General features: G+C 37.0%; 1 protein-coding gene across 1 annotated transcript in view; it reads right to left on the reverse strand.

Annotated features, from left to right (window-relative positions):
- The window catches only part of tead1a (TEA domain family member 1a), a 46,110-nt gene extending 22,494 nt beyond the window's left edge, over positions 1-23,616 (reverse strand). Inside the window, exons 1-3 of the mRNA XM_065273539.2 lie at positions 23,429-23,616; positions 22,992-23,076; positions 7,206-7,451 (exon numbers count right to left, since the gene is read on the reverse strand). Coding sequence (XP_065129611.1) covers positions 7,206-7,407 — 202 coding nt within the window. The 5' untranslated portion in view covers positions 7,408-7,451; positions 22,992-23,076; positions 23,429-23,616. The remainder of the gene's footprint in view (positions 1-7,205; positions 7,452-22,991; positions 23,077-23,428) is intronic.
- Positions 23,617-26,068: the final 2,452 nt, after the last annotated feature.

A 26,068-nucleotide genomic window follows, 5' to 3' on the forward strand; every position in this document is an offset into this window, starting at 1 on the left:
CTGAGCGTACTTTCGGTTTTGTCATGATTATGAAATTTGGCTAACGGTTAAATGTCTAATTAATTGTGACGACTATGACGGTTTATTGTTTTATTGTTTTGACATTTAATTATCATAAACTTTTTGTTCATGAAATAATGTTCACACATTGTGATTATGTAAATTAAATCTTCTGGCAGTAAATATTATTACCCAAAACACATATTTAAAAGTAATTATTTAATAGATATCTTTCAAAAACTGAAAATTCGCGTTACACTGTCAGTTAAAGGGATAGTTCGTCCAAAAATGATATTAAACCCATGATTTACTCACCCCCAAGCTGTCCGAGTTGCATATGTCCATCGTTTTTCAGACAAACACATTTTCGGATATTTTAGAAAATGTTTTAGATCTTTCATTTGATTATATGTAATGTTACGGGGTCCACGACCTTCAAGTCCAAAAAAAGTGCGTCCATCCTTAACAAATTAAATCCAAACGGCTCCAGGATGATAAACAAAGGTCTTCTGAGGGTAATCCACGCAGTGTTGTTGTAGAAATATCCATATTTAAAACTTTATTAAAGAAAATAATTACCTTCCGGTAGCACCGCCATCTTAGACTCCTCTGTATTCAAGAGAGAGTATTAGGGTAGTGTACGCACTTTTCTTAGTGACGTATGATAAATTCGGAGGGCGGGGGCACAGAGCAGCAGCAGAGTAGCCTCCATAGGCTGCATAAGCTCTCATCCTGAATGTGGACGCGACTAAGATGGCGGCGCTACCGGAAGGTAGTTATTTACGTTAATAAAGTTTTAAATATGGATATTTCTACAACAACACCGTGCGGATTACCCTCAGAAGACCTTTGTTTATCATCCTGGAGCCGTTTGGATTTAATTTGTGAAGGATGGACGCACTTTTTTTGGACTTGAAGGTCGTGGACCCTGTAACATTACATTTAATCAACTAAAAGATCTAAAACATTTTCTAAAATATCAGAAAATGTGTTTGTCTGAAAAACGATGGACAGCTTGGGGGTGAGTTAATCGTGGGTTTAATATCATTTTTGGCCGAACTATCCCTTTAAGGAGCGCCATCTGATACAGTCTCAATTATACACGTGCTGCAGCCCACCCTAGTGTTTTTTTAAAGATGTGCAATCATTGCGGTGATCTGAAATTATTGCGATGAGGTCAAACAATGGCGATGAGATTATTATTTAATCATTGTGACAGCCATAATCACACATACGCATTTTTGATAAATGATCGTAAGATCAATTGTATGATGGTTTCTACGCAGCATTACGTTTTTTTCTGGTGTGTCCTCCGCAAACCCACAATAAAAAAATACAGATTTGTCCTGTTTTTTTATTTAAATATAAGATTTCAATGATATTTTGATCATTGAACTATGAAATCTCCCCTTTTTTTAGTTTTAAAAATCTGGTCACCTTATTCTGGGTGGTTGCTACACTGACAAAAAATAAATGGTCAATAATGGTCCCTAGCTGTCACTGGAATGGTTCCCTTTCAAAAAGTATGCCTTTATAACTAAAAAGTTAATATTTGGTACCTTAGAGGTACATGTTAGGACCTTTAAAAAGTTCCAGTGACCGCTATGGACTATTTTTGACCATTTTGTCGTACAGTGAAGGATGTTGCCGGATGGTATGTTTATGGCACATTCACGAGTATCCATGATATTTTGGTGCCTAAATATGGTTTGGGGACCATGAACAACAGTATAAGTAACACTAAAAAAATTTAATTAGCCGGTTAATGTAATACTGATGTTTACTGTATTTAGAGCATAAAATACATAAAAAACACTTATAAGGAAAAATTACTTTTCAAAAGCAACCACAAAAGCTTATATAAAGCGGATTAAATTACTCTATGTAACATGATATCAATGTCTGTTTCAATCACCCATCCATCTCAAACAGTTAAGAGGTGTGAGGATGGTGCATGCTGTGACCCGTCTCCTAACTGGCTCTCGATGAGGTAACATACATGTCCCTCACACCTATCAGGGCCAAATGAGAACATTAATGCGGTTCAGATGGCACTCATTTCTCAGATCCGTCCAGTCTTCTGGGCGTCCGTCGAAAAACCCTTCTTCAAATTCACAAGCCATCTCTAGAGAGACATGATTAAACTTTGTACCTCCGGGAAAGAAAGTGAACAAAAAAGTCGTCCACAAAGCGGCCCAATTTTATGCAACACAAAAGAAGCAGAACGCAGGCTTTAAAGCGGGAATATACATAGCTGATTCAGTAGACTCTGAAAGGTAAGCGCCCCACATCCAACGACCTCCTCTGGAGCAACAATACAACCCTCAACACAAAAGCAATTTTACAAACACTTTTTTGAAACCACCTGTCTTTCATTTTTTTTTACCAAACTACTATTTACACTGAAAACCATCCTTCGCTAAACCACATTCAGGAAGTTTGAGATTTTTTATGTGACCCTAAACAACAACCCATTGGGTGATGTGTTGGTTTGTCATTTCAAGTTTTTAAAGGGTTTAAAATATACATTTGATTATTATGTGTATTTAATGAGACTCAAACCCATGATCTTTGTGTTGCTAACACCATGCTCTACCAGTTGAGGCTTACAACTGTCTTTGCATATAACACTAACATAGGAAAAAGTATTTTAACATGAATAAAAAGAGTGCAGGCTCGTCTTGACTCTATACAGCATGCTAGATATCCAGCGGGTAAGCACGAAATGACTCTTAACTTCCATAACCTTTAGTTTCCCCTAAGGTCCAAGCTGGCACTACAGTCTTGGGTCTGTTATCCTATTGTGAAACACACACAGCATTTCCTATCCTTCGAGGCACACATTATGTTCACAAAGCCCATGACTGCCTGAATACAGCTTGCCCCTGAACCAGTCTGGCATTTCTATGTATGTAAGGGAAAATGTACAGTCAGTAATTATTGCGAAATAATGACATGGTGTGCTCAATGTCAACACTGTGCTAGTTACTAAAAAAATTATGTGAAATACAAACTTGAATTGAAATTATTTGATGGTAAAAAAACTGATGAAACTAGCACAGATATGCAGGAAATGGGTTGGCTGTCACCTATCAATTAGGGGTCAGTGACAAAAATTGTTTAGCAAGATGGGAAATTCAAAAATCTTTTAAAAAAACTTGTTTTAAAAGCATGCATCTGGTTTATTTCAATGCACAGTGTATTTATGTTAATGTTATGCAGTAAAAAATTACATTTGCATCATTTTTATGAAAGTTAAGACTGAATGGACCTGAAAATGTCAAATGGTGTAACCGCCAATTGTGCAAAGAATGAGAATTATTAAATATTTTATCCATCATGATGGCATGTAAGTGTAATCTTAAAAAAATAAAAAATAAAATGTAATTTTATTAGTTATTTCTAAATGTACATTTTAATGGGTTTTTGTAATATTTATCCTGACATATGCTGAAAACAGCTCTGTTTTTTAAATAATCTTTGACAAATGATGTAAAAATGTATGTAAAAAATCATATTACACTAAACTAGATGATTATATTTTATTCCACATTTTTATGAATATATTTATATTTTTATTAACAAAAAATAGTTACACCAATTGACACAGACCGGTTACACCACATTGACATTTTTGAAATTATCCCCCAAATATTCTGTCAAAATGAAATAAAACCAGAAATTTTAGACTTGGTCCTCAAAAAAGAGAATGTATGCAAGTAATCTGCCAATTTATTTTAAAATTTTAACCCTTTTACATTTAATTGAACCATACGGACACAAAATAATAACGTGATTGACCCTTATACAGTTTATGACTGACCGATCAGAATTGGTAGAGCATTGCATTAGCAGTGCGAAGGTCGTGAGATTGTATATTATAGTGAACACACATGCTGATAAAAATGTGTAGCTTTGCACTGTAAGTCTGCCAAATGCACAAATGTAAAATGTATTTCTCAAGATACATGTTTAAATATAAACCAGTTAAGAAATAATAACAAGCAGAAATTGTGTTAAGTCATGACAGTATATCCCCCAAAAAGTGAAACCACTGTGATTAGATCTTGTTTTCATCAAGCCCAGCGGGCGACTGTCAAATCTACTTAAGGCGTGCATTCGCTGCTAAAATTAAGTGCTAGCAAAAGAGGAGCCAAGCCCTTTCTGTCAATAAAGAGTGTGCAGTGATCATCTTAAAATGTGTAATATACTGTATGTCAGTGGTTCTCAAACTGGGGGGCTGTGAGATGGTGCCAGGGGGGCCCCAGTTTTAGGACATTTTATAAAATACATTAATTTATCATGAATTCTGTGTAATTAAACCTAAAACAATAAGACTACTAACCAACAGCACTACTTTGTATACTTTAATGTTTTGTTTAATTAAAATGTTATGTTTTTTGTCATAAATTTTCTTTTGGGGGGCTGGGAAGGAATGCACCGTACACAAGGGAGACCGCACGCTAAAAAAGTTTGAGAACCACTGCTTTATGTGACCTTGAACCACAAAACCATTCGAAAGGGTCAGTTTTTTGTAATTGAGGTTTATAAATCAGCTGAATAAATTGGCTTTCCAATGATGTGTGGTTTGTTAGCACAGGACAATATTTGGCCAAGATACAACTATTTGAAAATATGGAATCTGAGGGTGCCAAATATTGATAAAATCGCCTTTAAAGATGTCCATATGAAGCCCTTAGCAAGACATATTACTAATGATGAATAGATTTTTTAATTATTTATGGTAGGGTCACTTCTACTTGAGTCTTGTTTTTGCAAATATGGCGGCGCAGTGACACGACAATCTTAAAGGTGACATAGAATGATTGAACGGGGTATTTATCCTTGTACTGTGATGTGACATGTAGACAAAAAATTTTTTTGTTTGGGTCTGTAATGCCTTAAGCCTTCCTAAAAACCTCTCTCAGATAGCTCTATTAGGGTGGGGGATTTTAAACAAGTGGTTTTGCACCTATTTGGCTCCCCCTATTGGCTTAACTTGCAATCTCATTACTGATTGGCTGACTTTGCTGCCACTCAAAAAATGTAGCCAATTATTTTAAAGTGGAGGGGCAGTGAGATGCCTGTGATGTCATAAGCATCAGTTTTTCAGATTGAGCCGTTTTCTGGCTGACATTTCCAAAAGAGGAATTTCTATGAGACTGAGATGTTTAGCATGTCTAGCACTTTTTGTATGTTTGTGAATGCGGGTAGACTACCATTATTCAACAAAGACAAGGTAAAAATGGTTTTTCATTCTCTGTCCCCTTTAAAAGACTGATCATATACACCTATGATAGCATTAATGTTAGTAAAATATGGGATCATTTTAATTTTATTTCAACTGGTCCTTTAAGGCTAACATCCTAAAAGCAAAAAAATTAAAGTATTTCATGGGGACTTTAAGGTTATAATATTACTGGTAAGCCATGAGTGGAAAGTCAAATGTAAACTATTTTGCTCCTCTCCAACTTTAACGTCTCCATAAATAGGAGAAGAAGTCCCTCAGGTAAACAGTGAGATGAGATCAGAGGGGTCACGAGGCAAGAAACAACTACTTATTGTTTTGTTGAAAGGCGGTTGCCATAGAGATAGCTGCTAATTAACCACACCGCTAGCTGCGGCAGAGCTAGGACCCGGATCTTGTAATGTTTCTTAGAAAACCCATCCTTGACCCATGCATCGCAAATAATTGCTATGGACAATGAAATAACGAAGGTGACGGCAAAAACGCTAGGCTCTGGAATGTCACATGGACACCATTGTGACAGGTACGCCAGAGAAACCCCCCCACGAACAGCAGCCAATTTATTTAAAATACCTTCATGAGAAATGACTGTGACCATGGGAACAAACAGGTGTCTCTTGAGAAAGCCGCTGTTTTCGCATTCATTTAACTTTACAAAAGAATTCAAAGGAAGTTTTAATGCAAGGCAAGATTTGTTGTGGAAATTAACAGTCAGGTTAGGGTTAGGGTTCAGAAATAGAAATTGCGATAAGTGGACACACAACATAAACAAAACCTTATTATACTACAATAAAGAGAAAAAATCCTGCACACTTTTTAAGATTTTGATCAGTGTTTCGTACCCATGACCTTTGTTTATGTATTTAAACATACAAATGCAGGATTCACAAATTTAATATACAAAAAACAGAAACGTCAATTAGCACAGTCCATCACTGATACATCTGATCTGATTCATTTCGGGCATTGCCATTTTCCTATGCACCTATTGATAACCATGCAGGTGTCATAGACACCTGTTCATTATACAGATAAGAAAAAGAAAAACCATTGTTGTACAAAACACAAAAATACCTGAATGCAGAATGCTGCGATTAACCAATCAGAAACAAGTTTTTCAGAAAGCCATGAAATTCCATAATTTATACTTTCTCCATGTTTTCTCATAGATCAGATGCTGGTTTTCTCCATCACATATCCAGATGTAAGGATTGTTTGCTTACTGATTTGTATCTAATAAAGAAGCCTGGATATAATTCCAGGCAAGGCCAAGAGCATGTTCAATATCCAAAGAGAGAAAGAAGAGCAAAATTCCCTCTTTCCATGACATCACCCCAGCCGAGATTTCAGGTGGGGGCGGCTGTGGGGAATTGAGGGGGAGTGGGAGCGCAGCTGGTGTCAGCCGCACGACCATCTGCTCCTAACTAATGGTTCACGCTGACTTTACAACAGAACCCAGGACAGTCTGGCCCAGCGGAGTCCCGTTTTACCAGTTTTAAAGGCCCAACGGACCTCACAGAGTCACCGTCTCACCCCGAGGACGAAAAACAACTACCAGCTTCCCTGAGAACCTTCTGATCATAACTCTACCCGCCAAATTCAACAACCGACTCTCGATTACACGCAGTCAAAACACCCCTGGTAACAGCAGTCAAAACACCTCACACCAAGTCAAAATATTGTGACATTGATGTTGAGAAATTGGTTTGTTTTTAAATTGTGCTTAGATGTTGAAAGATCTGCAAAACAGCATTTTTTAAAATCAGATCCATACGAAGTATACAAATAATGTATTCACTGCAAGGTCAGAACAAACAAATCCGATTTCACTACTTACAAAATGACTGTGAACAGTCTGTCCTATAAATCGGATTAGAAATACAAATTGGATTTCCTTGCAATGTAAACAAAGCCTAAGGGCAACCGTTTCGTAGTTTATCGAAAAGTTGGGACTCACCATACATTTTCCCCTCATCGGACAGGATGATTTTCCGTCGGCCGCAGGGTGGGTAGATAGCCAAGGCCTCCTGAAAGCTCTGCTCAATATCAGGACTCCATACGCCCTCAGCGTCATTGTCCATTGGCTTATCGGCCGAGTCGCTCATTCTTTCGATATCCTCCCCGGCACTTTCGCTGCCACTCCAACTGCTGGGATCCATGACAAAGGCTGGGACCTCCGAGCCCGGTCCTGGGGAACGCTAACCTGCAAGAATCAACCAAGGAAGTTAAACGAATAGTTACAGTCTCTGACAACATAACCCCCCCCCAAAAAAAATTGTATTACTTTGGTGCTATATTGCCTTATATGTATATGAGGAGCGTCTGACATGTTTTCTCGTAAACGAGCATTATTTATCACGCTCTTATGTTTAGGTTCAGTAATTTTACTTTGATGGCAATGAAAAGGTAATTAGTCAGTAATTGAAATGCCTCATTTTCACAAATGTCCCTTCGGTCATTCCATTGGTATTTAACAAAAGCACGGTGGTGGCAAACAATATGGTGTAAAAAAATCCCTCTTCGTTTCAGACTCAGGAAAAATCTGCTTTGGTTTAGGAAATGAAAAATAACGATTGATGCTGAATAAATTAAATACCAAAAAAATATTCTTTCATCAGATAAAAACATCAAACAATAATATGACAGCTAAAAGATAAAAGCGTGTTTGAAAGCCAATGAAGGAAATAAGAAAACGCTTAAGCCAAGCTCATTTAGGAGTGGCACTTAAACCAAACCAGCTGCTGTCTTACAAGTGAACGCTCACGATCTGCCAATGATTGAGTTCAGTTGCGGCAGATATTTGCTGAATGACAAATTTTCATCCCACAACTTAACAGAGAGTGATTAAGCCAAATCATACGTAACGCTCCCCCAAGTCACCGCTTTTATCATCAGCAATGCAAGACCACAACGTTTAAAGTTAAAGGGAACTGCTTGTGAAATATCTGTGGTTAATCACAATCCCTTTATAAACACCACACTGCTAATCAGAGGAAAAAGTGCAAAGATCTGGCAGAAAATCACCTTCATGTGCAGCCAAGTGCTCGTGTAAACATCCAAGTGCAGTATGAAATCTAACATGTGTGCAAGCGACTTTGAAATATACTAAAGAGGCGTAAAAATGAAACAAAAAGTCTAAAAACAGACCCATTGAAAATGACTGTTAATTACAAAATCTGTGATTTTAAGTCTCGTCTGGCCTGGCAACCATGCGTGCAGGGGAAATGCTCAGTAAAAACACTGCTGCCTATTGTGGAAGTACCACCATGTGTTTCCTGTCAAATTTGAGCAGGCTACACTTCACAGTTTGTTTAATTGTGGGTGTGAGACAGACAGAGAGAGAGAGAGACACACACACAGAGAGAGAGAGAGAGGTTGTTGGAGAGATGAGCTGTATGTGTTTGTGTCACAGCATGACTGCCTGTACACATAAACTATAGGTTAGGTACAAAATTGTCCCCAGAACTGAATTCCCTTTGGGGCCATCTAAGGACATCCCATTGGAAATTCAATTCATAAGTAAAAGAAATGCTGTATATTGTATGAAAAAGAAACAAGGGTTTGAAAGTTAGGATCTGGAATTTTTGGAAAGGTTCCATGGGAATAACACTGGAATATATGGGAATTGTGACACAAGGAGAGATGAATCGAGGAAGTAGGGGTGTCACGATTCTCCAAATCCTCCATTCGATTACATTTTCGATTCTAAGGCCACGATTCGATTCTCGCTTTTTTTTTAAGCACAAAAAAATGCCATGCCTTTTATGATATATAATATCTGACCTTGAACCTGGAGATGCCATGTTAGTCGTGCTGCCAGTGGAAAAATATGGTACACACACATACCTGATAAAACGAAACTTCCTGCTTGCAGATGAACATTCCATACTTTGCACCTCAAAACAAGCTTTTATTACCGTCAGATTGTGAGATTATACCCCAATAAGTCATGTTTAAATGCTGTTTTCATAACGCTTAAGAAACTGAAACAAGTTGTTGTGAAACTTAAACGGATCTCATTTCAGGGAGGTGCTTGCTGTTTTTTGTTTCACATGTAAAGAGCAGCACGCGTGGTGTCTCTTGCATCTGCCATGCTATCCTTTGATTGGCTGTAGCTAGCTAAATTAGAGGAGGTTGACTCACAGCACTCAACACGTGTTTTTTTCCCACTTGGGAAAACTGGACGTAACATGAGAGCGTGGCAGCATAGACGATTTCATTTTTTTAATTCGAAGTTGGGGGTTGTTAAAGGGATAGTTCACTTTAAAATGAAAATTCTATCATCATTTACTCATCCTCATGTTGTTCTGATGAACACAGAAGAAGATATTTTGAGAAATGATGGTAAACACAAAGAAGTAAGTGACCATTGACTTATAATGACTTAAAATATTTTGGAAGTATTGTGATAAATGATGAAGAAAATATTTTTATAAATGATTGTAAAGACACAGTTGATGGTACCCAATAAATTCCATCATATTTTTTTATTCCTACTATGGAAGTCAATGGTCACTATCTGCTGTGTGTTTACCATCATTTCTCAAAATATCTTCTTTTGTGTTCATCAGAAAAAAGAAATTCATACAGGTTTAGAGGATAAGTAAATGATGACAGAACTTTCATTTTAAAGTGAACTATCCCTTTTATAAAGGACTTAATTTCGATCGATTTTGATTTAAAGGAACAGTATGTAAGAAATGTATATCAATTAATCATAAAATGGCCCTGATATGTCACTAGACATTAAGAAATCATTTTCATTTCAAATACTAATATCACTGACAACAGTGGTCCGGCAAGGATATTGTCATTTAAAAAGTGGAGTTGCAGCCCTCAACTGATGTTTATGTTGTCATGTTGTGTATTGGCCACCAGTTGTGTGATTGCAGTACCAGTTTTGGCCACAATCCCACATACTGTTCCTTTAAAATCGATTTAAAATCGAAATCATGATACTCTTACGAGGAAGTAAATATTTGTATGTGATTCTATAAATTACCCAAAATGTACAAATAATTTCCTCTCCTTAAATTTCTAACTTGAAATATTTCCAAAATTCCTGAGTTTTGCAACCCTAATCAGGATCAAATTTGCACAAGTTATTTCACAAAAAAAATCAAAGAGTTTGCATTAGAAGAGTTTAAGTGTTAAATTTTTTTTAACACATCCTATCTGTATTTATTTTTAATGCTAGTAAGCACTATAAACCTACTTTTACAACAGTTCATATGTAGAAATGCCCATGAAGGACACTCTGGACACATGTCGGTTTTCAAAGATCATGATTTTCAAGCATGTTTTAATTTTTAGCGTAGGTGGGTGATCATTTTAAATTATCTCTCAGGCATATCTCAAGATGGATTATGGGATTTACAGGGGTGCAGGAAGGCAATGCACATTCCCCCAAAACAGGGTTTTGTGGTTGTAAGCAGTATTGTGTAGATTTTTATTGCTGCAGTTCAAATGCACAGTACAAATCCAGTTATTTGTATAGTGCGCACTTACACTTGACCGCAAAAAAACATAATGAGTTGCTAATTTAATTAGACCATTTATTTTACATTGACCCGAGCATTGGGTTGTTTGTACAGTAGACGGTGCACAGTGCACACATAAAATGTATTCTGTTAAGAAAACATTTAGTCAGCGTATCCCCATTGTTACCTTTTTGGGAGATTTCAGTTTGGGAATTACATACAGCTAATGTAATTTGTTATATATAAACATAATAGAAGTCAATGACATGTTCCCATTTAGAAAGCTGAATAAATGTGTGTGTACTGGGTGGGTGGGTCTCTCACTAACACTGCAGTGATAACTAACTGTTTTTATGCAGTCAATGCTGACATTGCAAAACCTCACTGATACTGCTGAGAGAGTGATAAAACATTTTGCATGCTGCAAACTGCTAAATGGTTTGGCTCTTGAACATAATCTTCCTGACTTAGAGATGAACTCAACTGTAATGACTTCCAGCACAGTCATGTGTGCGCTTTTGGCTTCGGCCACAATTACAATGCAATCTGTAGTTTTCCACTTAATGCACATCATGGAAACATTTACAGAACGCTGTATCTGTCTCTTCGCTGCACTACTTTTTGCTTCAAATCAGGGCCATTGTTTTTGTTAAGGAGACCGGTTTGGGGATTGTAACGTTTTGCTTGCATAATAAAAAATGCAGATGCGAACGGGTTGATTTTTATACAGATACTCACTCACTCTTCCCAGCCAATCAAAGCAGAATGCTATACTTGCATATTATGCTAATATCTTAAAAATCTGAGAAATTCAGCATCAGTTTTTAATTAACATAAACAAAAGCAGGATGGTGGTTTGGACTGCAGAAGATTAAAGAGAGCCTAAGTGTGATTTAATCAAAGAGAGAGAGGAGCGAGAGACATGGCCCTCATCACACCACATCCTTTCTATAATTTATAGGACTTCATACTTCAAAGAGTAGGAAAGTGAGAAAGATCATTCAAGGATAGATAGACACAGATACACAGACAGACACTTCACACTTCAAAAAGTAAAAAACTCAGTGAGAAAGATAATTCACAGACTGATAGACAGATAGATGGATGGATGGATGAAGAAGGATGGATAGATGAATGGATGGATGCGTACATCATGCATCAGCAAGCCAAACGTTCTCTCATGGTCTGCCACATCACCATGCAAAACCAATGAAATTTGCACGAGCCATGTCAGTTTTGGATGTCTTGACAAATCTCAGTGTTTCGTTATGTATGCACATGTAACCAGCCCATAATCCCTCGCTGTGCGGCGAGTAGGCAGTCTGTCCGCTCCGGTGCTTCTGCTCTCGCAAAGTGGTCGTGAAAGCCAAGATGTTGTGACTGCTGCAATATGGCAGTGCTTGATGCTGGAGCGAGAAGTGCTTGCGCTGGGGCATCGGTGGCAGATGGAGGGCCGAGATTAGTCATGCAACAATGTAGTGTGGTCACACTTACAATACACTTCACCCTCCAGGCAGCCTCAGCCGGCCAAACAAGAGGCATGGGTGTGATTCCACACTAACTGGGAGGCACACATCCACCATGGGCAGCTGTCTCACTCCCTCTGGTCTACAGTTACTGCCAATGGATGAGGGTACCTCAAAGTAGATTTGTGTGTGCAAATCTACCATATCTGTATGGCAAGGGACAGTATCTGTGTCCGGTCCGGTGTTTGTGATAATCTGTGATATTAACTTTCCAACATGTGTCACCCAGCCTGTGACTCATTTTTTTCAAAAATACAACCTTGATATCTTTAATAATGAATGAGTGAAGGGCTCGTTATAGTTGTGCGTAGGGTTTCGCGTCGGTTTTCATTTATACTTTCGCGTCGCCGTCCGTGTTGACGTGCAAACACAGGCGCAGACCGCTGGTAGGCAGTATCCACGGATGTAACCACAGTAGCAGCGTGACCTTCAATGAAGAAGCAGCTCGGCAAGTTAACCCACAAATGAAGAAACAGCAACTTGTTGACTATGTTTTGAGAAGACCAGCAATAATGGAAGTAAATAAACAGCGACTTTTGTTGCAGTTTGAGTTAAATCACTCCTCAATTTGGCCCATCTTGTTTTCCATGTTTTCATGGTTGCAAACTGAAATACCAATGACGCAATTTTTTTACCTGACTGGAGGGGTTCCGGTGGACCAATCACAGTGCTTGCGGCCCACGTAGAACTGACGCGCTGTTACAAATTTCGGGAGGTGCACGTCAGACTACGCAGAGGCTACGGATAACCTACGGCGTAGACCTTACGCACGACTATAAATCGGGCTTAAGGCCCCAATAATCAAGTGAAATTAAACTCTGATTCTTTGTTCATAAAACTTTATGGATTTCATAGGCTGGGTCACGAAAGTCTGTATATAAATTCAAAGCAGAATCCAAATGCCTGAGACAACATTTTTAAATTAGCTAAATAGAAAATTAGCTTAGGATTCTGAAAGCATTGAAAACAAAGATGTTGTGAGGTAAAATAAAGAGAAAATATTTACACTTCGCACTATTTCGCAATACTACTTCAATAAACAACAGGGATGTGTATCGACAATAATCTCGCGATGCGATATATATCAAAATGCATGGGTTGTGATGCAATATGTTGTGGTACATTGCGATACTGTAAAGCGGGGTAATATATTGGGATATTTAATATTTTAGGAATATAAGAGATATAATTTTAGGAAAAAGCGATCATTGAGAACACACCACCACCATATGCAAACCCTAGCAAAAAAAATGTGGTGAGCTGCCACAAATCTAGTATGATTTTTATTATCTAGTAAGACTTTTTTAAGATGTCAAATAAATTGTTGATATCCCCAGAGTACGTATGTGAAGTTCTAGCTCAAAATACCATATAGATAATTTATCATAGCATTTTAAAATTGCCACTTTGGAGGTGTGAGCAAAGATGTGCAGTTTTGGGTGTGTCCTTTAAATGCAAATGAGTTGATCTCTGCACTAAATGGCAGTGCCGTGGTTGGATAGTGAAGATTAAGGGGCAGTATTATCCCCTTCTGACATCACAAGGAGAGCCAAAGTTCAATGAGCTATTTTTCACATGCTTGCGAAGAATGGTTTACCAAAACTAAGTTACTGGGTTGATCTTTTACACATTTTCTAGGTTGACAGAAGCACTGGGGACCCAATTATATTTAAACATGAAAAAAGTCAGATTTTCATGATATGTCTCCTTTAAAATATTGATATTGCTTTTTATTATTCAAATTTTCTTACAACCCTAATAAACAAAAATCTAATTTATGTCACTGACCATGTAAACGACTTGATAAAAAAGGTCAGATTTCCTTGTTGATCCTTGATCTTTGTACACACATGTACACATATTTACATAATTACAACATTCAAATTATCATAAAGCGAATAACTGCAAACTCTGTAACTTTTAAAAATGCACATGTAAAAAGAATATTGCATTAATCTAATATATTTAAAGTTAAACATAATGTCAAAATCATAAAAATAATCAAACGAACAAAAACGGCTTGTTCTAATTCAAAACGACTACACAAAAAATGTTGTAATGCCAATCCTCTGTATGCTCCATTCAATCAAATGAAACGAATCCCCCCACATGGTCGCATTAACCCTCGTAAGCTCATTCCATTCTCATAACACGAGATACATAAGACACAATGGAGAAGGCTTATTAAGTTATTAAGTGAAGGCATAATGAACGAAGGGTTTTCATATATCCAGTGTCTGTAAGCGATCTATCTCGGAGCTTTTCTCCAGCGTTTCAAGCCATGACACGAGATGCACGCACAATGCTATTAGTCTCTATATTACTCTGTCATCAGGCAGGAAATTCAATTAAGGATGACCTAAAAATCTCTTCTTTCACTGTTTCTCTGAGATACACAGGCTTTAGCATTTCAATGGCATGTGTTGTATTGCGGCCAGCACATCCTGTATTGCGATTGTCTGTGTAGTATTTGCTTAGATGAAACCATGTCCTTTTATTTCTGTGGAGGAACCACGCCAGAAAATCCTTAAAGCCTTAGAGCCTGAACAGCATTATCCGAGGAAGACATCTTCAAGATGCAAGAGAAGCATGAAGGGTGCTTAAGAAAGGGCGGCGATCTATTCACTGAAAGCTGCACAAAAAAGCCTTTAATCAGAAAAATTGTTCTCAACCTTGTAATGCGTTTTCACCGCCCTCAGCTCTATAACCAGAGCGTACTTAAAATTAATGATTTGTCACAGTTATGATTAAAGCATGAGGCTCACAAAAAGATATGAAGTAGACCACAAGAAAAAACATCCATTAGAAGACATTTTGCAAGTTATCCTTCACATCTAAACTTAAGGGATGGTGGCACAGAAAAAACTACATTGATGGAAATTTATTTTTGGAGGTCACTTAAACCTACTAATATCCCATCACTGATCTCCGAATTGCACAACACAGATTCCTAAGGGTGCTGGGCATGTCCTGTAAGTGTAAACGCTGTCATTGTTGCTTTTTCGCTGGCTATGTAATCCTCTCAGATAAGTGCTGATGACCCAAAAGTGAAGACTACTTCTGGTAAGATGGTGCAATAGATGGAGAAAGAAAGAGATTTGCAAAATAGTTAAAATATGTTGTCAAAACAGTCACATTTTTGTGTACACGAACATATGCAAAGTATAGTTTATTTGACTCATACATGTACATTCGACACATACGCGTTGCACATGCAATGCATCTGGGCTACATACTATATTCTGCTATAGGCGCATACGCAACCTACGCGTACAATGTACGTGGGTTTCAAAAATCTGGCGGTAATCATACAGTACGCACGCACTCTTCTGATGACGACAATTACGTCATGCGCACTGTACATGGACCCTTGGGTATGGGTGATTCTCGCAAAATTAGATTTATGAGGTGTCATGAAACATTTTGATAAAAAAAAATGCAAAGTAAGAGTATCAATGATTTCAAATGATATTATACAAACCAAATTTTTTTTTCACATTTAAGGGGAAAATTTTCATTACCGCAGTGTGTCCAAGACTGGATTTGGGTTCTTTGACATGGAAATATTTATAATTAAAAAATCTAAAAAATAAAAAGCTTCAGTGCATGTTATACTATAAACATTTACAGTAAAGAAACATGTGGTATTTGGTGATCATTGGTAAATGAAGAGACAATAATAAGGAATATAAATGTGTTCAAGACCAATTTTCTCATCCTCCGCAACAATTTTTAATCATTGTTTAAGCCCTCAAGGAACTAACATTTAAAAAAAAAATTTTGGAAGGGACATAATTGACTGTGAAACTCAAGATGGTTACCAGGTGAGCAGTTCTTATTTTTCTAACCAGATAAAAGTTGAAATTTTGTTCGTCATAGTTCCTAGACAACTTTTTAATTCTCATTACCGAAACATGAGTTTGTTAATGCATTTATTTAATGTAATATCATGTTGCGGAAATGATAATTTTTGATAATGATAATCTAGAAAATGTAAGTAATTCTATAGACGGTTTCAGCAGTAACAACATAAAGAAGCGGCTGTCGCGGTCCGCACATAACTTCCGGTAAACTCCAAAAAGAATAAATAACAACAAAGTACTTTAAGCGTAGTTTATTTATATATCAAGCAAAAAAAAAACAACACATAGATTACCTAGGAAACTAAAACATTTGTTATTTTCGACAAGGCATTCGTTCAAGAGATCAGTTTAGTAACTAGTCAGACCATTAACAAAACAAAACCGGAAGTAAGGTTCGGATCCAGACGTGTATCACGTACATCCGATGAAACCGTCTATAGGAAATATTTTTTAAATCCTCTAAAAATAATCGTTATAGTAAGTTCAGACCTTAATCTTATATGTTAAGAAAATGGATTCAAGAGCTTTTTAAAAATTCTGATGCTGGACACCTAAATCTGGATTTCGTGAGAATCACCCCTATATGTAAAAAATGGGCTATACTTCGGCCTTTAGACTACAAGTTTTAAGGCATTGATTGGTCCATATTCCTTAATCAACATCCTTAGTTACTGTAGTTTGGGGAAATCCTTTCACCGTTCTAACCGTTCACCTAAAAGCTAGCTGGTTGATAGGAATGTTGACAAAATCCCCTTAACCCTGCATCTAACCCTGAATGTGCCTAAATGTACAATTCCATGGGACACGTGCAAAGCACACATCCTTAAAGTATTTTGAGACCATCTGGGAGCAGACTGGCTTCCTCTAGGAGTTGTGGTGGTAATAACTCCACAAGCTCTATTCTTCTAAAGTTGGCTATTTTTCGCTGAGTCAGACCCTGCTATTATCCAATGTCTTCCTGGGGTGTCACTCTCCCCATGCCGTCCCACAATGCCTCCTCCAGGAAATGGAAGAGACGACGTGTTCAAATAAGTGTGAGCTCCTGAGAAGCATGACTAGTGTTTGCTCATAACCTTTTCTGACCATCCAGCGGGGGACAAATATATTTACACCAAAGGGGGGCCATGAACTGTGGTCACCTACTGATTTAGCACAGATAGCTTCTCTTAGGGTACATAGATGGTTGGAAGAAAGTCTTTTCAAAACTCACGGTACATCTGATCACACTATCAAAACACAATTGCTCGGCTTTTCTTGACATCTCCTGAAATCCATCTAGGACACAGCGGTATCTTTTGTAATCTACCATCCCATTGGGAATATAAATGTTTTGGGCTTTCTTGTTATCGTTGTTCAAGTGCATGGCATACACTTACTATTAACTACCACCAAAAGAATATGCATTCTAAATATGTGTAATGATAATGTTACATATCTTATGTTTAAATGTTATTGAGACACCTTTGAAAGAGTAAACTGAAAACTGTTAACTGGAAGTCAAAGCTTTGTGTTTGTATCAGGAACTGACTCATTTAGAAACTGATTTTAACTCTTTAAGCTGTTTTTGTGGCATCTCCACTGAGCTAAGGGAACATTAAAGTCTACAGAAAATCTACAAATAACACATATAAAGATGAAACATTGCCTACATAAAGGAAATCGCATCATTTATAACCAGTTTTATATCTCATGGGAATTATTAACTATTTTACAACCCCAAATCAGAAAAAGTTGGGACACTGTAGAAATTGTGAGTAAAAAAGGAATGGAATAATTTACAAATCTCATAAACTTATATTTTATTCACAATAGAATATAGATAACATATCAAATGTTGAAAGTGAGACATTTTGAAATGCCATGCCAAATATTGGCTCATTTTGAATTTCATGAGAGCTACACATTCCAAAAAAAGTTGGGCCAGGTAGCAATGAGAGGCAGAAAAATTTAAATGTACATATAAAGGAACAGCTGGAGGAGGCCAATGTTTAGGAATGGGAATGTTGTCCCATTCTTGTCTAAAACAGGCTTCTAGTTGCTCAACTGTCTTAGGTCTTCTTTGTCGCATCTTCCTCTTTATGATGCGCTGAATGTTTTCTGTGGATGACAGATCTGGACTGCAGGCTGGCCATTTCAGTACTCAGATCCTTCTTCTATGCAGTCATGATGTTGTAATTGATGCAGTAAGTGGTCTGGCATTGTCATGTTGGAAAATGCAAGGTCTTCCCTGAAAGAGACGATGTCTGAATGGGATCATTTGGATCTAGAACTTGGATAAACCTTTCAGCATTGATGGTGCCTTTCCAGATGTGTAAGCTGCCCATGCCACACACACTCATGCAACCCCAAACCATCAGAGATGCAGGTTTCTGAAATGAGCGCTAATAATAACTTGGGTTGTCATTGTCCTCTTTAGTCCGGATGAAATAGTGTCCCAGTTTTCCAAAAAGAACAGTTTTCCACTTTGCCAAAGTCCATTTTAAATGAGCCTTGGCCCAGAGAAAACGCCTGTGCTTCTGGATCATGTATAGATATGGCTTCTTGTTTGACCTATAGAGTTTTAGCTGGCAATGGCGAATGACACGGTGGATTGTGTTCACCGACAATGTTTTCTGGAAGTATTCCAGAGGCCATGCTATGATTTCCATTACAGTACCATTTCTGTATGTGATGCAGTGCTGTCTAAGCGCCCGAAGATCACGGGCTTCCAGTATGGTTTTCCAGCCTTGACCCTTACGCACAGAGATTGTTCCAGATTCTCTGAATCTTTAGATGATATTATGCACTGTAGATGATGATAACTTCAAACTCTTTGCAATTTTTCTCTGAGAAACTCAGAAAACTATTTTTCACCGCAGGGGAATTGGTGATTCTCTGCCCATCTTGACTTCTGAAAGACACTGCCACTCTGACAGGCTTTTTTACACCTAATCATGTTGCCAATTAACCTTATAAGTTGCAAATTAGTCCTTAAGCTGTTCCTTATATGTACATTTAAATTTTCTGGCCTCTTATTGCTACCTGTCCCAACTTTTTTTGGAATGTGTAGCTCTCAAGAAATCCAAAATGAGCCAATATTTGGCATGACATTTCAAAATATCTCACTTTCAACATTTAATATGTTATTTATATTCTATTGTAAATAAAATGTAAGTTTATGAGATTAGTAAATTATTCCATTCCTTTTTTTACTCACAATTTCGACAGTGTCCCAACTTTTTCTGGTTTGGGGTTGTACGAGGTGGCTGATTCGTATGAATTCATACAATGTAAATTGTACAAAAATGTATGATAATTTAAAAAAAAACATTAATGAAGCCCCACCCCTAAACCCCATGTCAATGAGGTGAAAGCAGGGGCCTCATTTATAAAGCGTGTGTATGCACAGATTTGATAGTAAAGTGTGTGTACGCAAAAATCCACGGAAAGGTCCATATTTGACATGGAAAAGTGCTTAGCGCCACGTCAGGGTTTGAGCAGACGTACACACTTTTGCTTGTCTGATTGCTGCAGATTTTTGGAAGTATAAGCCATTCTTGCTGCTCGAAATTGGGTTTAAACATTGACAAGCGCTCTTTTATATATATATATATATATATATATATATATATATGACATTAATTAGCCATTGTTTAAAGGCGGAGATCTGAAACTGCTCGGCTGCGCGCACAAGTTCAAGTTAATTTGCAATTTATAGATTTGAAAGGTTTATGAATCACACTTATGCATTTTTGATAAATGATCGTAAGATCAAATGTAGGATGTTTTTTACGCAGCATTTTATAAATGAGGGCCCAGATCTCACTAAAATGTACGAATGCCAGCATACAAATTGATACGAATTAGCTGCCTTGGAAATTAAATACAAATTGCTTTGAGCTTGTGATGGTAGTTATCACATAAAGCTGATTTTTAAAGCATGTATGTATGATTTTTTAAAATCCCCACCCCTAAACCCAACAACACTGGGGTGGAAGCAGATTTTGCTAAAACATTTTTGGCAACAGTCCAATGATCTGACATCGTGTCATCAATTTAAACATCTATCATTAAAAACTACTTACAAAGTAAAAATTCTTTCCTTCCTTGTTTTACTTTCAATTCACTGCATTTACTTTGAATTTAAAAAAAAAAAAAAAACAGTTTCATAAGTCAAGTCAAGAACACCCACATTAACAAGCTATGCTAAAAGGCTGGCCAGTAATCAGCCACTAGCAGACTGTTGACGTCAGTGGCACAGCTCCAGTCAGGGTCTATCACACACTCCCTGGCTGTCTTTGGTCTCGTCGAGTGGTGGGCTGTGCGGAGAGAGCGGTCCTTTTGTGACCACAGAGTTTACCTCAGGGCACGGCGTGGGCCTCCTGCTGCCCCAGGCCACTGAGGACACCCTATTGTTCCTGTGTTCCCCGAACAAAGCCGGCCACCAGTGCCCCTGATACACACGGTCCCACTGAGCTATTGTTGAACTGACAAACTCTCAACCCAAATTTCATTACATATGAATTTTCTTTTGTCGCCACTTCAGGCTTCCCTCCCGCGTTTTGCTCCGACAAATGTTTTCGGGTTTCTTTTATACTTCCCACCCCCCCTTCCAGTAAGCACACAGGACTTGTGACTGTGCATGGACGAGAGAATGAACATATGTGTCTTACAAGGACAACATTGTTATTTTGGTCGGTATAGTTAATCAGGTAGTGGAAAATGCAAGAAAAATCACAATCTGCATTGCAAATCTCTTTTACGATCAGCACGTAGTATGCATGTCATCACTTCTTACGGAGCAGATCCTCAACACCTGTTGCTGAAATACTCACAGTGTACGTGTCGTGTGAATAAAACATCTGTGCGCTTCATCAAAAAGAGTCATTCAGAAATACTCTGCAAGGACATTTAGCAAAATATTGTTCCCTTTTTTTTCAAAAAAACAACTTATTTTAATTATAAATTTGTCTTTTTTATTTACATTTTATTTATAACTTATAACATCATGGAGGTTACAAAATGCTATGAACCAATGGATACCATAGATAAAAATACAAAAAAAGAAATCGTATAAAATATTTATAAATATTTATTCATTTGAATATTACCTGAATATATATATATATATATATATATATATATATATATATATATATATATATATATATATATATATATATATATATATATATATGTTGCTTTTTTGCTTTTTATTATTCCAGATCATATTAGTATATTCTTGTCTATGTGCTTTTGAAGATTTATAAAATTAAAAAGTAAAAAAAGAAAAAATTTTAATTTAGTTCAAAAACTATGAAAACATTAATTCTGTGTACTTTCTCTACTACCTCTCTGACAACTTAACTTACTCAGTCGCCCTCTTTGCATAAAAAGACAAGAGAACAGGACAAAATACAACATAATGGTGTTGATAAGCTAAATTACCAGATAACATCGAAGCACACACGAGCCATATGGTGCCTCCACCGCTATCGCCTGTTGCTGGCATAACAATAGGTCTGGCTAGACGGTGAGTGGCAGCAACAGTCAAACAAATGGTTGTTCCTCTGAATTAGCTGAGCAGCAGAATGAATACACAGTTTAGCATCTTTCAGCCTACAGGTGCGCTTAAGTGGCAAACCAGATGTCAGCATGTGAGCGGGACTGTTTGTGGAGTAATTCAGGCGAGCCCCTGCTTCAATAACAGCAGGAACAATGAAGGGCCCTTCCCCCATTTTCCCACAATTCTGTGCTCCCGGAGGAAGCTGTGTTTAGTGATTTTGCCACATTGTTTTTTATTCTACTTCCCTGACAAAGTTTATATTATTTAAAAAAATATGATTAATATTATTAAATAAGAAAATGCAGCAAAGAAAAGAAAACTACATGTTTATTCATTAAGTTTTACTTAATGACGTTTTAATTAAAAATACTATAGTGTACTATAATACATACAATAGTAATTGTATGTACACTGCTGTATTTTTAAGCAATAATACTATAGTACAGTATAATTACTATAGTATACTCTAGTATGTTGCAGCATTAACTGTGGTAAACTGATAAACTGAAACAAATACTGTGGTATACTTTAAGTAAAGTAGCCTATCCTAGAGTATTTTTCCATGTGGTGGGCATCTAAAAGACATAGTATTTCAATTTCAAAAGAGTGCAGCTACTTTGTTTACATAAGTTAAATAGAAAGGCAAAGTCAAAACAACAATACAATGGCGTGGGGGAGCGACCTCCCCTGAGACAACAAACTCCTGTCACATACTGCTTGGGGGGACAACAAACGACAAAAACCCAATGACTTCGCCCTACAAGTAATATAACTCAAAGTATACGCGAGATACACACGTGTTTAAATTCTAATTAAACTGTAAGAAGCAAATAAAGTGTAAACTGAATTTTTTTAATAACTTCGCTGTCACGTAAACCACTTAGCAGGATTGTATGGCTGATCTTAAAATAAAATAAAACACATAAATAATCGTGCGTAAATATGAAAGAATGTGATACAAAGAGTCCTATAATATTAGATTTGACCGTTAAAAAACACTTATGCTGCACAAAAACACAATTTACTAGTTAAGAGACTAATTTTAGTCGCTTTCAAACATAGAGATTAATTATTAACAGGGGCTGGACCATGGACTTTCTCCCTAATCCTTTATTTATGTACACAAAACTGGAAACTGGTTTCTTAAGAAAGCACCTAAGAGAATATGATGTCAACCACATCATGAAACTAAACAACCGCCGGTACATAAGTCAGTGAGGTCAAGTAAATCAATAACACTGATTCAGTCGTATTACAAACATGAATCAGAACATTACAGGCATGACTCGTGCTAATAAAATATTCAAGTAAATATGACTAGTGACTTACAGTTAGCGAGATTGTGGTGAAGCAGCTGGCACGGATCGCAGGAAAATCCACAAGTGATGAAAATCTCTGCTGGTGTTTGTACAATCTACAAACAAATATACATTAATCTTATTACAGAATAGCCTATTTTGACACAAATATGAGTTGAAGAACGAAGATGTGATTTTTCGTTTTCTTTCGCTTTTCCAAAAGAAGATTATTACGCTCGTGTCACTTTTAAAAACTGGGAAAAAGACCGCTTTTAGTCTAACGTTAGTAAGTTAGACCTTGCTAGTGTCAATCTCTGGCCTCAATACGTAATACATTTCATACAGCATTAAAAGAACTAGTATGAAAAAGAAATGTATATTTTTATCATTTTAAACTATGTTACATGAACCCTAAATAGCCGCTATAACTTAACGCTGCTGACAACTTCGTATAAAGCGCAAACTTACCTCAGTCTTTCAAACGCGCGTGAAGCTCGCGATAGGATCGGGCACACGCACGGATTTATTTCCAGCTGGTCGCGTTTTTCCTTCTCGTGCGAGCGCAAGAGCGCGACAATTCCGCGTATCTAACAGCGATGTGAAGTATGCGCGGAATGAAGACAAGAATGAAATGAACGCAAAGAACTGAGTTTGCATTGGGGGCGGGGTCCGAGTGACGTCGCCGCAGAACTCCCGGCCGATGGGAGGGGCCGCGAGTGAGTGCGTGACCTCACTTGGGAAAAGTTAGATTTAAGAATTCATAAAATTCGTGCGTAATTGAGCACATTAGGTGTCCTCAAAGCTCAGAAAGTCTGCCTCAGTTGTGTTTTAGACACCCCTAATCACATATAAACAAATACTGGCCCCTTTGCTTGGACAAGGGTCCAAAAGTTATGTTTTTATACTAAAAGGCAGTCAATTATACTGCTATTATATTTAAATTACATTATATTCCCCCAAAAAAGCACCTTCAGCCTATACATTTTATTAGTGTGTGCGTGACCTGGGCTCGAACCCATGACCTTTGCTAAATGTTACTAACACCTCTGCCAATTGAGTTAAAGCCAGGGAGACCATAAAACTGTTCAATACATTGTAACTGGGTTATAATAAAGACATATGGCTTATTTAGATTACATTTTTCTTTTATGTATAATAAGGAAACATTACAGGATAAATAAATAAGTTAAAATAAAATATAAAACAGCAATTTATGCCCCTAAAATCTGACATAATGGTTTCCAATAGGACCCACAAAAGGGTTGTTTACCTAGTTAAATGTTCAGCCATTATATGAACCATTGCCATCTTGTGGTAAGAACAAACTAAAGCTGTTCTGTTTAATATATGCATGATAAACAGACACTTATTAAAAGAAAAGATCACAAGTAAGCAGCCATTTCAAACAGACACATAATTAATATATAGCATCAAATTGGTGGGTGTTTAAACACAAAACCAAAACGTTGAAAGAAAAGCAGCTTTATGTAATATCAATAACACTAAGAGGAAGATGATGTCATTTGCATCAGAAAGCAATTAGTAAAGATTTCTACACGACAAGCACATCCGGCAAGTACACAGCTCGGTAAAAGTGAACAGAAGGAGAAATGTGTAAAAATCCTTGAAAATCAATAAATGCTTTTACGCAGGGAGAGAGCAGGAAAGGAATGAAGGGGTGTAATTAAATGGTCATATAATTGGATCTGGAGAACAAGCAATGAAGCGGCTTGTTAACTTGTTACTGTTACCCGTGAGAGCAAACCAGCGTGCCTAAGCTCGCCATTAGCAGAATGTTGTTCTCACATCACTGTAAAAAAAAAAACGTCAACAAATCTATGAACAATTGATGTTTTTACGCGTGTTTGACCTCTCTGTAGTTATTACTTGATGAATAGCATTCCCAGAAAAATTGCACAAGGACTTCCTTGTCACCGTGAATTAATTGCATCCCTATATCACTGTAAAAAAATTGCAATTCAACTTTGACTTTTATCTTGACTAGAGATGAGTTGCTGTAACTTATAAAATAAAGTTGAATGAGCTTAACATATAGAGTACAGGGATGCAATCAAATCACAGTGAAGAAGTCCTTTTGCAATTTTTAAGGAATGTTATTCATCAAGTAATGGCTACAGAAGGGTCAAAAAACATCAACTTTTCACTAGATTACTTGACAAGAATAAAAAATGTCTGTATGGATAAAAAAGAATGTATAAATGAAACTACGTTCAATGGCTCTTTAGCAGATTGGATGTCATGTTTTTTCTATAAATGGAGGTTGACATTGAGGTTGATGTTTAAGATAAATGGTTCTTTGCCTTTGATGTTCAATTGTCGTTGTAATTCTTATAATCCACATGCTGAGGGTGGAGGACCGAACCAAACCTCTTTAAGAGGACATCAGAGAGGATGGACGGATAAAGATTTGAAACCCAAATACAGGAGAACCTATAATTTACTTATAACTTTGTCATGTCTTATCTTCAAAAGCAGTGGTTCCCAAAATTTTCCATACATAAGACAATCTGGGCCCCCCAACCCCTCATATTTTATATGAGAAAATATCTGAACTCCCTTATCTTTGTATTGTAAGCATATTAGCAAAATTTACTCAAGCCAGAATGCATGGGTTTTCTGGAAACTAATAGATGAAAATAAATAAATAAATAAATAGAGGCGATGTGACACAGAGAGAGAGAGAGAGAGAGAGAGAATGGGAAAGAACAATGTTATGAAAAGCGGACAAAATAATTGCAACCTAATTGTAGCCACGGTGTAATTCAGGACATTACATAAAGGTCAGTCAATTACTTTGTTTTCTTCTATAATTTCTCCCACCGATTACACAAATAACCTCAGGGATTTTAATATCCATGCTTTTGGGAAAACATGAAGTCAGAATATGTTAAAGAGTTGAAGCAATATAACCTTGCCCTTCTAATGTTTTCCTTCATTATTCGAAAACAAACAGAAATATTAAATTCAGTATTCTCTTTGTTTTTTTTTTTTAGTACTGTATGTCATCAGGATAAAATACAAAAGCATTTTTAGAGTCACATAGAAACATAAATATGCTATTTGAAATGACAGACAGTGTTGCCAAGT

Source organism: Paramisgurnus dabryanus, chromosome 23 (assembly GCF_030506205.2).
Source record: "Paramisgurnus dabryanus chromosome 23, PD_genome_1.1, whole genome shotgun sequence".
In the NCBI taxonomy this organism is placed as follows: domain Eukaryota; kingdom Metazoa; phylum Chordata; class Actinopteri; order Cypriniformes; family Cobitidae; genus Paramisgurnus; species Paramisgurnus dabryanus.